Here is an 18,726-nt window from a genome sequence, read left to right as displayed (position 1 = left end):
TCAGTAGTGGAATGTGGTATAATTTTAGTTGTCACTGGTTGTTAGGAAAGAATTGCGTAAACTGAAAATGGTAGCGATATAAGGAGTGGGAGCTAAAGACTGGGACAATAATAATCTATATTGCACTGTCTACCTAATTAAAAGACATATAAGGTTGAAATTTTTTGTATGGATTTGGGGATGGAACCCAGAGGCATTTGACCTCCCAGCTATACCCCCTGTCCTATTTTTTATTCTTATTTTGAAACAGGGTTTCATTAAGTTGTGGAGGGCCTCACTAAGTAACTGAGGTTGCCGCAAACTACGATCCTCTGGTCTCATCTCCCGAATGCTGGGATTACAAGCATGCACTACCACACCCGGCTATAAGGTTGAATTTTTTAAAACTTCACTTTTTTCACTTCATAAATTTAAAATAATACTATTTTATAATGGAAAATACTGAAGCTATTCATACTTCCTCTTTTTTAATATATTTTTATTGGTGCATTGTAGTCGTACACCTTAATGGAGTAAAAAAAAAAAAGTGGAGATATACATACACACATCACCCATTTAGCCCTTATCCAATCCCCATCCCATTCCCTCTCCCCCCTCCTTCCCATGCTTGCTTTAGTGACTGACTTTGACATGTTTAAGTACATTATGTGCTTTAAAGAGTTTCCATCTTCCTCCCTCCCAGCCCTTCAGATACGTCTCCTTAATTGCAGATACTCATGCATTGGTTTGGTAGTTTGGCTTTCATTCTTTTGGGTAGCTGTCCATAAGTGGTATTGCTGGATCTTATGGTTAGTTCACTTTCATTCTTCTGAGGATCTTCTGTACTGTTTTTCAAAGTGGTTGCATTAATTTGCAATCCCACCAATAATATGTTAGAGTTTCTCCACATCTGATCAATTACAGTTTATCTATTCCTTGGAAGTCCTTTTATTTTCCACACTGATTCCCATTTGCTAAAATACTGACCGCCAGAAGATGAGTGACTTTGATGAGATGATCCACTCACACCTAATTTTTTAATAGAGGTCAGTTGGGTCTGGGAATCTGCTGAGATATTGGGTGAGACAGCAGCAGCTTCAAGTGCTTCATGACTGCACAATTGCAGGGACCTGCTGGCCCTTTGCTGTGCAGCAGGCCCAGGTATCAGCCTCTCAGGCCCTGGCGCCGGCCTCGCTGCTCGGCAGGCTCTGTTCCCAGCCTTTCCGCTGGGCAGGCTCTGTTCTCAGCCTTGCTAGCCCTGGCCTCACTGTATGGCAGGCTCTGGCCCCTGTCACTGTGAGCAGGGTGTCTACGGAAGTTCCCATTTTTTCTTCCATATTTTTTTTTTTGTAGGAGAAAACAGTACATGTCTTTTGCAGAAGCTGGGAGCCTGAATACTTAGCAGCAATGGATTTCATCTCCCCACTGAGAGCGGAGGCCCACAGCTTTACCATTGAGAGGGGGATCTGGTGCTCCAAGCATACCCACAGCTTCAGGGAAACGCATCGTGGCAAGCCTGGCACGGCCATGCAAGGCTCCCTCCAACACACCCCGAACATTTTCCTTACATAGTATGTTGTCCAGAATTCCTGAGCATGTGCAGCAGGAACAGTCTACATTTGGGGAGATTTCTTCAAAAATTCAAGGTGGATTGGATTGGATCTGTCTGCCTCTCCTGGTACTGGCCACCACCACCGATGCTGCTGCCACTGCCATCTTGGTCTCTCCTCTTCAATATTTTGTAATAAAAGAAAACAGGACATGTCTTTTGCAGAAGGTGGGCGCCTGGGTACTTAGCAGCAATGGATTTTATCTCCCCACTGAGAGCGGAGGCCCACAGCTTTACCATGGAGAACAGGATCTGCTGCTCCGAGCTCACCACAGCCCCCAGCGCAGCGTAGAGGAGCGTGGTGGCCAGGAGCGCCTGAGGCCCCCAGGACACGTGGCTGGGCATCCCCATCCAGCCATGCTGGGCTCCCTCCAATGCACCCCGAACATTTTTTCTTACAGAGTATGTTGTTAAGAATTCCTGAGCATGTGCAGAGAAGCAGTCTATTTTCTGATCTCTTCTGGGATGTTCTTCCCAAAATCACTTTTTTTGTGGTGGCAGGCACCATGATGCCATCTTGCCTCCAATTTCACCATTTTCCACTCTCTGTCTTATATTTTAGATAGGAAGTCATGAATGGAAATGTCTCTGTATGTTGTCCCAATCAGTTACTAAACCAAAATCTGTTGTCCAGGGTTTCTCAGAGGATTACATGTCCTAAATGGCCACTGCCAACCATAGCTGCTGCAGCTGCGGCTGCTGCCATCTTGCTCATATTTCCTAAAGATGAAATAGTTATCTTTTTGACCAAAATAGCTGTACTTTATTGAGTTAACAGACTGTTTCAGAGATAAACGACAAACTTGTAAGATAGATCTTTAAAACCCCAGTGAACCCTTCTATAGATATAAGGCATTAGGTCTGGTTTCTATAGTTTTTCAGGTCCTGAAAACTGAGAAAGAGAAGTTGAATCTTACTTTACTTTCATAGCTTGAAGTTGGGAGAATGTGATTTGACACTGGATCAATGACTGTTAGGATGGAAATTTTCAAACTCAATCTATGTGCTTATTACCTGGGAATATCATTAAAATTTAGATTCTTGTTCAAAAGGTCTCTCAAATGGCCCAGAATTAGTCATTTCTTAGAAGCTCCCAGGTGGTCTGTGAAATGCACTTTAAGCTGCCTGACTTCCTAGATCAGGGCATCCCAAACTCTCATTTCATATGAGAAAACTTGAGGCTTAGAGGTCACAAGTGGAATTTCATTCTGTTGCTGTCCCAAATGAACCTGTCAGCCTGTAGTTTGGTTTTATCTTTCCATACCTGTGGCTCTTTACCTGTTTAGTGTGTACACAAGTAAATGTCAATGGATCCAATGTGCATAGTTTATTATAATCAGGACAGTACACCTAATGGGGAACAGATGAGGAATCCCAACTCTCTGAGCTTGAAACTAATAGAACAGAATCTGCAGAAAACTTTGTCTCTTCAGTCAGGTCTATAACATCCATTTTGGGAAAGAGAAAGAGTCTGAAGATTCTTCATTAGAAAGTATAGCAGAGGATGGCGAGTCTCCAATTTTGCTTCCTGGGCTGCCACTGTGTCCTTCAGCAGAGGGTCTTTTCATGCACAACTTGCATGGAAGATAAAAGGGATGCATTGTTGGAAAATCTATGGAGAAGTTTCATCCAATATATAGGACTTGGGGAGCTCTGGCTGCCAGAAATAGTATAGATGGCAAATTCAGAACAAAATCAGTAGCAGCAGCCCTGGCAAAGTATTGATTTACAGAAGACCTCTTCAATGAAGGCTTTTAACTGATTGCCACACTAATTCTATCACCAGAAAGGGCCAGGTTGCATGGCCTGGGAGAAAGTACAGCACAGCTGGCCTAAGAGACTAGGTAGGGCTAAGAGGAAGATTGCCTGCCAACAAAGAAAAATACAGAGGCCAGGACCTGTCCAGGTGTAAAGTTCTCAAAAATTTATAAGACCACATGCTATGTATTTGAAAAAATATATAATTTTGGGAGACTAAGAACAAATTCTTGTTCTGGATTTCAGTGTTGATTTTCCCAGTATTTGGTCACTCTTCCTTTGGAGGTGCTGCCTGACTTCTTTTTACCAAAATAAAACTGAGCAATAAAACAAAAGCACCCTAAGGATGGAGGAGTGGCAATAATCCTATTTTTCCCTCTTTACTCTGATCATGTTTCCGTTTCACCAAAGCAGAGGGGATTGTCAATTTGAAGAGGCTGTAGTCCTAGATATTTCTGGGTGGGTCTCACTCATAATGAAAAAAGGGAAATGACAGTTTGTGAAGCAAGTCAGAAAAGAAGAAGGGTAGGCTTATCTTGATTTCTCATGGAGACTGGGCTGAGAGAGGACATCACCCTAGCTTCTGGGCCTTTGAGGAGTCATGGTTTGAACCGTGATAGCTAGATACTCAGGGAAGCACAGAATGCTCCCTACTAGGTCAGAGTCAGTGTGGCACAGGAAGTCAAACACAGCACACAGGCATCTACCACGTGTTGCCGTATGTGATGCCTTCTGCTAGGTGAACAGAAAGCAGAAAATGCCTGTCTTTGAAGAAGATACTGCAGATTCCTGAGGATTAGGAAAGGGAGCTTATAATGTCCTACAACATGGAAAGGGGATCAGTTATACTAAAGGATAGAATGGTTTTACAGGTTTTCACCAAGGACAAGTTGAATATTCTATCTTTACCTACAAAGAGCACTAAAATACTAAAAATTAAACAAAGCAATTATTTTTTTCAATTTTGCATCCATAAGAAAATGTGAACTTAACGTAGTAAGCAGTAGAAGCTCAGTGTTCATTGGTGTATAAATGATCCTCTGGCTCTCCACTGCAAATGTCACTTTATATCCACTTGAAATACTTTTTTAAAAAAGCAACAGTTTTAGATTAAGCAGCATTTGATAATCAGAGCCTTCGGCATCAGACAAGGCCAAATTCTAACCCTAGTTTTTCCTTTAACTAGCTCTGTGACCACTGAGAACTCTACAAGTTATTAGAATATCTGGAAGGCTTAAATGAATTGACTTATACAAAGCTATGAACCCAAGTCCTGATAAGTAACTCTTAAATTCTTAATGCTAAAATAATCACGGAAACTAAAACAACAATAAAATAAATCTTAGCACTAACGATGGTCATGATAAGATTCTCCAGAGCAGGACTCCTTGGAGCTTGGATAGTCTGAAGCCGCAAGCGCCCGAGCACGTTCTCCTCTCTACGCAGCCGCCTAGCAGTGACTAAAACTACAATTCCCAGCAGGCCTGGGGTCAGCGCTGGCGACCTCACTTCCGGTCTGTCACGTGACTCTCGGGCCGCACCATGGCGGAAGCCGAAGAGCAGGTAGTCTCCAATTGAGGGTTGGGCCTCTGGGGTAGGAGAGGCGGGAGTGAGGTGGCCGGGTCGTGGAGGGGTGTGAGGGCGGCTGGAGGGTGCGGCCGAGCCGCGACCGGGGAGTGAGGCCGGGGGCTGCTTGCCGGGGAGGCCGGCGCTGCGCCGACACACCTCCGGGCTCCTGGGTGTCCTCCAGGCAGGAGCGCTCACCTGCGCCAGGCTCTGCGATTTTGGCTTGAAGGCAGGGCAGGCAGCCCAGGGACTGAGTGCCTGTCGGAGGCATAGGACATGTTTCGAGGCCAGGAGACTGGAATTCAAGTTGCTTTCCAGTGAGAGAGGAGAGCGTAGGTGATGGGTTTTGTTTTTTGTTATCTGTTGGATTTGGGTACAGAGCTAAGGCACTATTATGGTGCAGTAGGGACGAAGTGTACCGGTCTGGAGAAGTGCCTAGCGTCCAAGCTAGTTCCCTTTCTTAAATATGTCACTTTGGGCCATTTAACTTTCAAATATAAGATCTGGAGATGACCACGCCCTTCTAAAAATAGGTTAAGATGAAACGAGTTAATATACAACTTTAAAGTGATGAGAACCGTTGGGCACAGTAAAAGTTTAAGAGGATTATTTGTTGTCAGTGTGACATCAGATGGCCGTATCTAGACAACTGATAACGTGTCACTGGAGTGAAGGTAGAAATTAGTAACGAGGATATGCACATAATTTTTATGCAGCAATAGTGACAGCCACATATTAGATGAAAGAACAAAATAAGACGGACATGGTGGTGCACGCCTGTAATCCCAGTAAATGGGAGGCTGAGACAGAAGGATTAGGCAGCAAGCCTCAGCAGTTTAGTGAGGCTCTCGGCAACTTAGTGAGATAGTTCCAAATAAAATATAAAATAGATCTGGAGGTGTAGGCAGAGGTAGACCCCCCCCCCCAATAAAATTAAAACGATAAGAAAGAGGAGACGAGGCTAGACCTTGGGAGAGATCTCTTAAGTTGCCATTTCTCATGTCATGTCAGTTTGATATTGCTTTCCACACAAATTAGTAGGGCCATCAGTGTCCCCTGCTACCGTCTGCCACCTTTTTCTGACCTCCTTTCCCACTACATTCCTCCTCCTCTTCTATCACTCCGCACCAGGCACATTAGTTTTCTTACTGTTTCTTCAACAAACCAAGCAAGTTCTTATATCAGCACCTTTGCTCATGCTGCTCTCCTTTGGGAGTCCTGAGCTCTATGGGCCTTTCTCTTTCACTTCCTTTGTCTAGATGTTCTTTTGACTGAGACCTTCCCTGACCATTCTTTGAGACCTCCTTCCTGTATCAGTTTTCTCTGAAATGCTCATTATCATTTGGCATACTGTGTTTTAAATTTTCTATTTATTTTTATTTTTGTATATTTCTGAGTACTCTCACTGTTTGAATATAAGCTACATGATAGGAATTTGTTCATGATGGTCTCCCTAGACTATTGGTTGGTACTTAATATGTGTTAAGTGATTGATTTTTCAAATAAGCGGGTTGAAATTCAGTCAACTTGAGGAGCTATCTTATCTGTAATAAAGCTTTAGTCATCATCTACAAAGCTTATGATATTTTACTTTGCCTTTACTTAATAATCTAAATAATTATTTTATAAATGAGAATAACCCTTATCTCCTTTAGTATTTTTATTTTTATTTATTTATTTTTTTGTGGTACTAGGGATGAAACCCTGGGGGCATTCTACCTCTGAAGTACACTCCAGCCCTATTTTATTCTTTTATTTTGAAACAGAAGGCCTCATTAAGTTGCTGAGGCTGACCTTGAACCTGTGATCCTCCTGTCTCAGCTTTCCCCAAGTACTGGCATTACAAGCATATGCCACCACTCCTAGCATGATTTTTCTTTAAACTACTATACTACTCGCTGGGCGTGGTGGCGCACGCTTGTAATCCCTGTGCTTGGGAGGCGGGAGGATCGCGCAGGTTCGAAGCCAGCTGTGCTGGCCTAGAGACCCTGTTTCCAAATATAAAAGTATAAAATAGGTCTGGGAGTGTAGCCCTAAGGTAGAAGGGCTTCCAGGAACCCCAGTACCACCAAAAAAAAAAAAAAAAAAACAAACAAACAAAAAAAAAAACTACTATACTACTTTGGATACCCATATGCAGTTGGAGTAGGCATTTGCCTCCCAAGAAGTATCAGTGTATGCTAAAAAGACCAGTAGTCTATTGTCAGTGAAAGAAACATTAACAAATTATTCTATTTATTTTTAAAAGAAAGCTACTAAATGGTTGTACTTCTGTTATCAGTCCATAAAGATTAAAAATGGTTAGGCTATTTTCATTCTGCCAGATTGGTGCATTATGCATTTTATAGTAGGGAGCTCTTGAAATCTGATAGTGAGCCATTATTAAGCAATTTTGGAAGGCTGAAAGTGTACAAAAATGAAGTTAAGTCAATTTCCTAATTGTGTTATCCTGCCACCTTGAACCATTTTGGAAATTGTAACAAATTGTTTTTTCTCCTCCTGAATGCTTTAAGAATTGAGATGTGTATTAAATGAACTACCATGACAAGTTATAGATGAGGGCAAAGGAAGGTGTTATTGGCACTGTCCTATAAATTCAGCAACTCTGCAAGATTAATATCATAAAACTGAACTTCTTGGCATTAACTTTCCTGAGTATTCTTTGATGATTACTGTCCCCCCATTTTATAAATAACCAAGAATACTGACATCTACACAACAGTCTGGAGAGTCTAAAACTAAAGAACTTTAAGTCATTGTGAAATCCTTGCTTTTGCTGAATATAGTGAAGTTAGTTTGAAGAAATAATCACATTTATATTTTATGGCTCAGAAGAAGAACTAATATCCCTGCATTCTGCCTGGAAATCTTCTGACCAGCAGTTTTGCTTAGCTCCAAAATGATTTACAGTTGGCCTTCATCATTGCAGATGCCCAACAGTATTTGTTCATGCTTCTCTTATGAATAACATTCTGCTTGAAGTCTGGTTGTTTGTGTATTTGTCTTATCTTTCCTACAGATTGCTGAGTCTTCAAGAATAAGGACAAGAGCTTATTCATGTCTATATCTCCCCTAAGGCTAGTGCTTTAGTAAAATACTAAATTTTAGTATTACATTTTAGTATTAAAATTTAGAGGTGTTTAGTAAAATACTTAAGTGAACTTATTACAGGGAGAACAGCTTTCCTAATTGTCATATTGTAAATTAATCTTAGTAGAATTTTTATGGAATTATGTCATCTCCTTGAAACTTTGAAACATTGTTAATTAAGATGAAAATAGATGATGTACCTTTCTTTCTTTACTCCTACCAGCTGTAGTATTATTTCTTCTTCCCAACCCAACCAGCCTGGAGCCTGGTTCATTGAAATATGTGAGCAATCAAACTAACTGTTCCTTGACTAGATGGGAGAGTTTCTACTTTGAATTCTCCCTTTACATCTTATGTTATTTTTTATTTTTATTTTATTTAATTTTGTGGTACTGGGGGTTGAAACTTGGGGCATTCTATCTCCAAGCTACACTACTCTCAGTCCTTTTTATATTTTATTTTTGAAACAGGGTTTCACTCAATTGCCTGCAATTCTCCTGTCTCAGCCTCCCAACCACTAGGATTACAGGCATGCACTACCTCTCCTGGCTTTTACATTTTAAAAATTAGGGTAATTCTCTTCTTATTATAGACCATTTATGGATTATCAGATGGCACATTCCATAACCATGAGGGCTTCCATGTGCATAAAATAAAAGTCAAGACATACTTGAGTGCCAGTTTTCTTATCTGTAAATTGGGAATTTTATTCTTGAGACATATGAGTGTGAGATGAGATAAAGTTGTTGAGGTGCCTAGTTTGAAATGGTTGTCTTACAAGTAGGATGAATATTAAACATCCAAATATATATACTTGGTTTATGTATGCACAGTTTTCTTATAGTTTAGCCTAGATACATCTTAAAAGCAACATTACCAATAACTAAAGGAAAAACAGAGTTCAAAAAAGAAGTTACAATAGTAAAGGTTACCACATTTTTAGAGGGTCCACTGTTTACCATTTTATAACTAAAGTTTACTCCCAGATTGGCTTAGCTGGACTTACTACTTTTAAGTTTTTCTGCTCCTCACCATCAGGGTTGGTCTGCTGGAGGGTGTATCATTAGCTGGTTGGTAGCAGCCTCCCCAGCATCTATCTATGTTACTGCCATCTAGAGGAAGCACACATGTGATGAGGAGCTTCTGTATTCCCTGCAGCTCTCCATCCATAGCTGCCTATTCACAGTTGTCTTGGTTTGTTCTGGACGCCTTGTCCTTCTCAATGTATTATGTTAACAAATCCAGCCTTTATTTTAGACTTACTGAATCAGAATCTGGCTGGGCGTGGTGGCGCATGCTTGTAATCCTCGTGCTAGGGAGGCGGAGACAGGAGGATCGGGAAGGTTTGAAGCCAGCCCACGCTGGCTTCAAATACCCTGTTTCCAAATAAAAAAAAGTATAAAATAGGTCTGGGAGTGTAGCCCAGAGGTAGAAGGGCTTCCAGGAACCCCAGTACCACAAAACAAACAACAACAACAACAACAAAAAATCTGGATGAAGGAGTATATTAATGGGTATTAGTTAATTCCCCAGACTGAATTTTGATGATTCGGATGCAAAGTCAGATTGGGCGCTGGTTCACTGGGCCACTGAGCTTTTCCCTTTCTTTATGCCAGGGGAGACATCAGGATTTTTCTTTATTTTCAGAATGAGTGTACTTGCTAGGGGATTGAACAGGGCTCTAATCTGAGCCTTCCTGCTCCTACCAGCTTTACACGTTATCTTTCCTATTCAACCAGCCTAGTCTCTGGGTACCTGAACCTGGCTCCGTTAAGCTTTTATAAAGTGGTGCCTATTCGACAAGGGGATAGGGAATATATATTACATGAAATATTTCCTCCTTCCTGTGCCCATGTCTGACTTTGGACTCTATCACAACCTTCTTCCCATTAAGCTCAGCTGCTGTACAGTTCTGGGGAAGGGAGATAATGTACTAGTACCTTGTTGAGTGTCTCATGTCCATCCCCAGGCCCAGTCTGAGGTCTTGGAATCAAGTCTTTGCTCTATTTCTGCGTAGAGTTCAGAGCCAGGTCAGCCCTCCAGCAGTTTGGAGCTGCCCTTCCTCATGTTCCAGCCTCTCATTCTCTCCCAAATTCTCCACCCCTCCAACATTATATATTCTCAAAATTCTGGGAATGTCACATGTCAGGGAAGTTCTGGCTTCTTACTCTCCTGGGCTTCCTCTTTTCCTCCACTTTCTGGGTTCTGTGCTGAAAGAGGGATTAAGGTGGGGATCAGTGGAAAGCCTTTGCTAGAGAGGTCTTCAGAGAGCCTCAGGGGCTCCACTTGGTTGTTAGTGCTCTGCTGGAATTGCTCTGTTCCTGTTCATGTTTCCTGCTGCCTTCCTCCAACCTCTTTCTGAAACTGCCCTATTTGCATGAGTTAGTAGTTTGAGCATTTTTGTAGAGAAGAGACCTTGGTATTGCTCATGGGGAAATGCACAGTGGAGGCAGAGCATTCCTGTTTTAGATTACTGCTTGTCTCTTGTCATTACTGACAAACACGATGAGCTGATGCTTTTGGGTAGGATGGTAGGAGATAAAGAAGCCAAAACCTTTAGGTTTATCCACATTGTATATAAAGTAAGTGCTGTTAAGACATGGGAGTTAATATTAGGTCTAGCTGAGGGGTGTGTAAAGAAACAGAGGTCTAGGAGATCAGACCTGGACCTGTGGCTTGGGCTCACTGGACACAATTCTGAGAAGGGAGGTTGGGCTGTGAAAGAAGGCGAGGATTTGGAAACAGCCAGTGATTTTCAAATCTTAAACCTCAGATTGGTGACATGAAAATATGTAACATAAAAATTGAGTTCTGATACTGAAGTAAGAATGAAGACCCTTGGTTTGATTGCCCGGTGGTGTCCTTCCTAAGGTTCCTCCACTGGCATCTTCTGAACTCTGAGAGGATACTGATGTTGGAAGTTGGAAAACTCTCAGGATTAGTGCAGAGTTGGACCAAGGGCTAATTATTTATCTATTGAAGTATTGGGTTATTGAACCCAGGGGTGTTCTACTTCTGAACTTCATTTCCAGCCCTATTTTATCTTTTATTTTGAAACAGGGTCTCAGAGTTGCTGAGGTTGGCCTTGAGCCTGAGATCCTCCTGTCTGAGCCTTTTAAGTACTAGAATTTTAGGCATCTGCCATCAAGCCCACCTGGGCAAAAGACTTTCTAAATGCAGGGAATCATGAAATGAAAGCATCATCAAGGATCACAAATTCAAGGCGATGATATGAGTGGGATTTCTGTGGTATAGGAAGATGGAAGTGGTGTTGGGGATATAGCTGTTATGCTCCAACTGAAATTGTGTGGAAATGTGGATACTGGGTAGAGATAGTCTTATTTCTATGAAGTTAAAAATACAGATTTTCCTGTGAGGGCTTTTATAAACATCACCCAGGCCACGCAAAACATCTGTAGTTACATCCAGACCCCAGACCACCTGTTCTGCTCTCACATAGAGATGTGACCATGTGATATCAGTGAGATGCCACCCTGTGTGGGGGAAGATGGGGTGGTGGTTTGGGTCAGGTAGTGGAAAGTGAGGCTATAAGTCTCTTGAGGATCAGGCTCAAAAAGTTTTTGACTACCTTGGCTGGAGAATCTGAAATCTATTCTTTATGTTGGGAGACTATTGAGGGCTCTTTGAGGAGGACACGAACCAGTTTGATCTGTGCTTTGGAAAGATAATCTCAGTGTCAGCTCATGAATAAATTACAAAGGTCACATGTCACAGTGCTGAGGTTTTAGATAAAATTTTTTGTTAAATGATTGAAGTTGAAAGATTGCTTTGTAAAAGAAAAGTAAATTGTTAGCTTTCAGCTTGTTACTCATAATTTGTCCAGCTAAAAGTTTGTGTCACTGGGGTTCCTGGAAACCCTTCTACATCTGGGCTATACTCCCAGACCTATTTTATATCTTTTTTTATTTGGAAACAGGGTCTCTTAAGCCAGCGAGGCTGGCTTCGAACCTGCGCCATCCTCCTGTCTCCACCTCCCAAGTGCGGGGATTACAAGCGTGTGCCACCACATCTTGCTGTGGTAGAAATTTATATAGCATAAAGTTTATCATTTTATTCATGTTTAAGTGTATGGTCCAATAGCATTGAGTACATTTATGTTGTTGCACATCCATCACCACCATACATCTCTAGAACTTTTCATCAGCACAGATTAAAACTCTGTACTCATAGAACAGTAACTCTCTGCTACCCCTTCCCCTGCCCACTTTTATTTCACTTCTGTCTAACATATGTGGACTCATACATTATTGGTCCTTTTGTTTCTTACTTATTTCACTTAGAGAACAGTACAAATTTATAACTTGGATTTTCATGATTCAAAATTAAAATTGCAGTCCGGGCCCCTGGCCCTGACCCTGGGAGGGTGGGCATGTGCTGGCAGGGTGCCCCTAGGTGACCCCCCTCTCCACCCGGAAGGACCCTGTAAAAAAGGAAAAGAAAAAGAAAAAAGGAAAATATCAGAGATGGGTCAAGGAGGTGGCGGATGCCAGGATACTGGAGATGCACACAAAACTTATCCAAATGAACTGGAATTATTGGAAAAATTCCCTGCTAAGGAGGACTGCTTCTTCTCTACATTGTTAAGAATCTTGGACATCACCTGTAAGGAGAGAGACTTTAGTGGAGACCAAGGAGAAAGGCGGTGCTGAAAGCGGTTTCTGCGTTGGCAGTGGAGACATGTATTCAGGAGAAGCAGAAATCGGAGCCTACCAACCTTATTTTTTTATTTTTTATTTTTGGAGAAATTACACCAAAGCTACCGTCATGCATGCTTAGGAAGACTGGACAACATTCAGAGTGGAAAAAGAGCTTGGGAAAGATTTGAAATGGTGGAAGCAGTGGCAATGGCAGTGGCCAGTACTCAGGGGAGGCAGATATCTGATGCATTACACCTGGAACCTTTGAAGTAATGACCCCAGAGGCAGAATGCTACCACCACCATGCACCCTTGAGAACGTGGGACAAATAGTTGGGTGAAGAGGGTGCTCGGATTAGAGCCTGCTGAGGGGTGAGGCTGGTGACGGACACAGCAAAGCTGGGATCAGAGCCTGCCATGAGGCAAGGCTGGTGCTGGGGCCTCCAAGGCCGGGATCGGAGCCTGCTGAGGGGTTAGGCTGGTGCCAGGGCCAACGGCCGGCATCGGAGCCTTCCATGAGGCAAGGCTGTTATTGAGGCCTCGGAGGCCGGGATCAGAGCCTGCCGAGGGGTTAGGCTGGTGCTGGGGCCAGCGAGGCCGGGATCGGAGCCTGCCATGAGGCAAGGCCGGTGCTGGAGCCTCTGAGGCCGGGATCGGAGCCTGCTGAGGGGTTAGGTCGGTGCCGGGGCCAACGAGGCCGGGATTGGAGTATGCCGTGAGGCAAGGCCGTTGCTGGGGTCTCCGAGGCTGGGATTGGAGCCTGCCGAGGGGTCAGGCCAGTGCCAGGGCCAGCATGGCCAGGATCGGAGCCTGCCATGAGGCCAGGCCGGTGCTGGGGTCTCCGAGGCCGTGATCGGAGCCTGCCGAGGGGTTAGGCCGGTACTGGGGCCAACGGCCAGCATCAGAGCCTTCTGTGAGGCAAGGCCGTTATTGAGGCCTTCGAGGCCGGGATTGGAACCTGCCAAGGGGTTACGCTGGTGCTAGGGCCAGCGAGGCCGGGATCGGAGCCTGCCACGAGGTAAGGCCGATGCTGGGGCCTCCGAGGCCTGGATCAGAGCCTGCCGAGGGGTTAGGCCGGTGCTGGGGCCAACGGCTGGCATCGGAGCCTTCCGTGAGGTAAGGCCGTTATTGAGGCCTCCGAGGCTGGGATCGGAGCCTGCCGAGGGGTTAGGCCGTAGCTGGGGCCAGCGAGGCCGGGATCGGAACCTGCTGCGAGGCAAGGCTGGTGCTGGGGCCTCCGAGGCCGGGATCAGAGCCTACTGAGGGGTTCAGCCGGTGCCAGGGCCACTAGCCAGCATCAGAGCCTTCCGTGAGGCAACACCGCTATTGAGGCCTCTGAGGCCAGATTTGGAGCCTGCCGAGGGGTTAGGCCGGTGCTGGGGCCAGCGAGACCAGAATCGGGGCCTCCCATGAGGCAAGGCTGCTGCTTGAGCCAGTGAGGTCTGGATCAGTCCACTGGGTAGCCAGTCCACAACTGGAGCCATCAAGAGTGGGATCGGTATTTGCAACGTGGGATGCACAGAGAAATATCGCAGAAAATTAAAACCAGATGCTTCCCCGAATCAGCAATAACTAGGAGCAAAGGGGCAACAGGAAGTGGTCGAGCTATAGAAAGGGCCCTATAGTGAAGCAATTAAGGTAACCAATCAGAGGGTATGGAATAGGGGAGGATGGAGCCTCTTTAAAAAGCAGGAGGTACATAAACATATGTATCAAAGTTAATCACCAAACAAGCATGGGATCGAGGAAGAGGGAGGGAATGGGATGGGGACTGGATGAGGGCTAATTGGATGATGTGTGCTTGTGTATTCTCTCAAGTCTTGTATTCCAATGTGATGTATGATTACAATGCACCAATAAAAATAAAGATCGCTGTTCAACATCATTGGCAGTCAGAGAGATGCAAAATAAAACTACCCTGAGATTTCACCTAACTCCAATTAAAAACTTCAAAACACAACAACAAATGCTAGTGAGGATGTGGAGAAGTGGGAACTCTAATACATTGTTGGTGGGATTGCAAATTAGTTCAGCCAGTTTGGAAAACAGTATGGAAGATCTTCAGAAGAATGGAATTGAACCTACCATATGATCCAACAATAGGAGAAACTCTAGACCAAGGAGAAACCCTAGATGAGCAAATAAGGTGACCTAATTGAGAGGGATGAAAGGGGGGGAAGAGGGAAATTCCCTAATGTACATGATATACATTCACAAACATTTCAAAGTCAATCACTAAGCCAAACATGAGAAGAAGGGAGGGGGTAGAGAATGGGGTAGAATTTGGGGAAGGGCTAAATGAGTGATGTGTGCATGTATGCCTCTACCATCTTGTACCCCATTAAGATATATGACTACATTGTACCAATAAAAATTTTAAAATAATATTAAGATTGCTTAAATGAGGCAAAAAAAAAAAAAGTTTGAAAACCATGCACTCTGAATGCTAACCTTGTTCAGGGTTCATACTTCCTGAATCCCTCAATGGGGTTATTTATGCCATCTTGTTCACTTCATCTCTAAAACTTTAAATAGAAGGAATTGGTGAAGGAAGGAAGCTAAGAAATAACAAACCAGGCTAATTTCTGAAGTTATGCATGCTTTGCTGTGGTAGGATTGTGGACAAAGGCATGATTCCTTCTATTCCAAGAAGTTTATGCTAAAACTGAGGGGAGGTTCTACCTTGTCCTGGAGTAAGTGTTCTTGATTGATCAGCTGTTACAGGAAACTCCCCTGGGAGCCTGGTTTTTCCTGAAAACTCAGGTCTTTGAGATCTATAGGCCTCAAGGTATCACATTCTGGCACTGAATTCTTTCTGATGCATACATAGCAAGAGTATAATTTGATTTTGAGGTTTTGGTGTTTCACATTGCTGAATGGGGATTTATGTGTTTTGTCTTAATGAAAACATGGACATTCAACCACTTACCCTTTGTGCATATTTGAATGGATTCCAAATTTTAAAAAATGTCCATAGGTAATGTAATTTTTCTGAAAAGGCTGAGGGTGTAGCTCAGAGGCAAAATGTCTCTGGGGTCAATTCCCAATGCTACAAAGAAATCATGAAGTTCGACCTTGAATCTTCACCATTCCAATCTCAAGGGTTGTTAGAAAGGTTCAAGAAGCTGTGTTACAGACTGGTACTGCATTTAGGATTATGAGAAATGTGTGATTGTGTTCAGTAAAGTAATTAAAATAGTAAATCCTTTACAAATAAATTTTACTCTGTAAATTTAAAGTCTTGATATAGTTTCATAGCACACACAGAATGTGAAGTAGTTACTATGGTGGGGCAAAGTAATAGATCCATAATCTTATAGTTATCTAACCCTCCATAGCAAGAACAACTATAATCTGCTCATTTAAGCAAAAATCCTGAATATAATACACTATTACTAACTGAAGTCTTCATGTTTTATATTAGTTCTTTAGACTTGTACATTCATCATGTCTGCTACTTTATGTCCTTTGACCTATGTCTCTGGATTTCCAAACTCTCCTCCTCCTAATAATCACTGTTTTATTCTTTTATCTATGTATATTTGATTTTTTTTCTTAAAATTCCAAATATAAGTGAGATCATGCAAATTTGTTTCTGTGTCTGGCTTATTTCACATAGCATAATGTCTTCCAGGTCTACTTACACTCTCACAAATGCTGTGCTCTCCTTTCTAAATGCTGAGTAATGTTTGTGTGTGTGTGTGTGTGTGTGTGTGTGTGTGTGTGTGTGTGAGACAGTTTTTTAACTAAGCTGAAGAGCGTAGTTAATGTGAATAAATGCTGTAATGAACATGAGAGTGTAGATAGCATAAGGAGGTGATGGATATAGTTCACTTGGATGTATACCCAGAAGAAGGCTATCTGGGTTACATAGTAACTGTATTTTTATTTATTTATTTATTTTTATTTATATATTTATCTATTTTTATTTATTTATTTATTTATTTATTTTTATTGGTGCACTGTATTCATACATCATAGTGGGATACAAACTTTTGTAGACATACATGCACACATCGCCCAGTCAGCCCCCACCCGAACCCCACCCCATTCTCTCCCCATCCCTCCCTCCCATGCTTGGCTTAGTGGTTGACATCTAGTATTATAGCAATTTATCCAAAATTAAAAATGATAATCTCACATAACAGTTTCATTTGTCTGATACCAAGCTTTTGATGACTTAAAGATAACATTTCAATATTTCTTTTTACTTTCTTTCTTACCAGAGAATTTTTTTTTCTATTTTTTTTAGGTGAAAAGATCATATATTTATATATTTATTTTTCAGAAAAAAAATCTATCCTAATATGGAAAATGGACTCTAGATACCCAAAACGATCTTGAAAAAGAACAAAGCTAGAAGATATATATTTTCTGATTTCAAACCATATAAAGCTACAATAATTGAAACAGTGTAGTACTATTCTAAAGGCAGATATATAAACCATTGGAGTTAAATAAAAGCCTAGAGCTAAATTCTTCCCTATATTGTCAAGTTATTTTTGACAAGGTTTCCACGAACATTTGGTGGTAGAAATAATAATCTTTTAACTAAATATTGTTGAAACATAATAATTACATGGAAAAGAATAAAGTTGGGCCCTTACCTAATCCCATATACAAATATTAACTCAAAATAGATAAAAGACCTAAATATAAATCTTAAGACTGTAAACTTTTAGGAGAAAACCTGGGTCATAAAACCTCACAACATTGAAATTGGCAGTGATTTCTTGGATATGATTTCAATGGCACAGGCAACAGAAGAGTATACAAACTCCCTAAAAAATAAAAAAAAATATTGTATATCCAAAGACAATGTAAACAGAGTTAACAGTTACGAATAGAATGGGATAAGATATTTCCAAATGCTATATCTGAAGGTATATTAATATTTCAACTAGAAATCCTAAAAATTAACAACAATAAAGGCAAACAATACCCTTTAGAGATAGGTAAAAGACTAACATAAATAATGAATCTCCACAGATAACCAGTCTTAGTTGTCTGTTGGATGGAAACTCTTATTTCTCTGGTTCTGGTGTGTGTTTACTATTTCTTCTTTGTAGTTAATCTCTTTGAGTATTTTCTCTAGTGCTGGTTTTGAAGACATAAATTCCTTCAGTTTCTGTTTGTCATGGAAGCTTCTTATTTCTCCATCTAATTTGATAGAAAGTTTTGCTGGGTAGGAAATTTTTGTCTGGAAGTTGTTTTCATTCAGAGTTTGGAATATGTTACTCCAAGCCCTTCTGGCTCTCATGACTTGGTTTGGGAAGTCTGGAGTGATTCTAATTGGTTTGCCTCTGAATGTCACTTGGCCCTTTGTTTTTGTTGCCTTTAAGATTCTCTGCTTGGCTTCCACATTGGTCATTTTGACAATTATGTGGCATGGGGATCCTCTTCTCCCATCCTGTCTGAAGGGAGTTCTATAAGTTTCCTGGACCTGTGTATCAACCTCTTGCTCTATGTTTGGAAAATTTTCTGCTATTACTTCCTTGAAAAGATTGTTGATCCCTTTGGTTTCACCTTCTTTTCCCTCCTCTATTCCAATTATTCTTAGGTTAGCTCTCTTAAAATGGGCCCATATTTCTTCAATGTCAGATTCCTGCTGTCGGATATTTTTTTCTGGATTAGAAACTATGCGTTCATTTTTGGAATGATCATCTTCTAAGAGCGAGATTCTGTTCTCCATGTGGTCTAATCGGTTGTTTGTGCTTTGAATTGAGGCCTTTACTTCATTAATTGCATCCTTGATCTCTTTTTGGCTCACTCTGAGTTCTTTTCAAAGCACCTCTATTATTTCTACATTTATTTTCCTGATTTGATCTTCTAGAAATCTCTGATTTTCTGTTTTATCGGGTTCTGATGTTGTGGGGTTGTGGGCATTCATTGCTCCAGTATTATTCCTCTTTCCCATGATTTTGGAAGTTTGTGCCTTCTCTGGGTTCTTCCCTTGGGTCACTATGACTTCACTTAAGGTGTTCTGGATCTCGAGTCAGTAGTATCTCAGACCCCACTACTCCTTTACTGGTTGTATCACAGAGTCTCCGACCCAGAGAGTCGATAG

The 18,726-nt window shown here is 42.0% G+C and overlaps 1 protein-coding gene across 3 annotated transcripts in view; it reads left to right on the top strand.

The window, feature by feature from the left end:
• Positions 1 to 4,888: 4,888 nt before the first annotated feature.
• The window catches only part of VPS41 (VPS41 subunit of HOPS complex), a gene marked incomplete at both ends in the record, with an annotated part of 185,786 nt that continues 171,948 nt past the window's right edge, over positions 4,889 to 18,726 (top strand). For all 3 annotated transcript variants that reach the window (XM_080701307.1, XM_080701308.1, XM_080701306.1), the window contains one exon: positions 4,889 to 4,909. In XM_080701307.1, the coding sequence (XP_080557433.1) occupies positions 4,889 to 4,909 (21 nt within the window). The remainder of the gene's footprint in view (positions 4,910 to 18,726) is intronic.

Source organism: Muscardinus avellanarius (assembly GCF_963383645.1).
Source record: "Muscardinus avellanarius genome assembly, chromosome: 9".
Classification (NCBI taxonomy): Eukaryota; Metazoa; Chordata; class Mammalia; order Rodentia; family Gliridae; genus Muscardinus; species Muscardinus avellanarius.
Note: the sequence above shows the minus strand (reverse complement) of the source record. Positions and strands in the feature narration are given on the sequence as shown.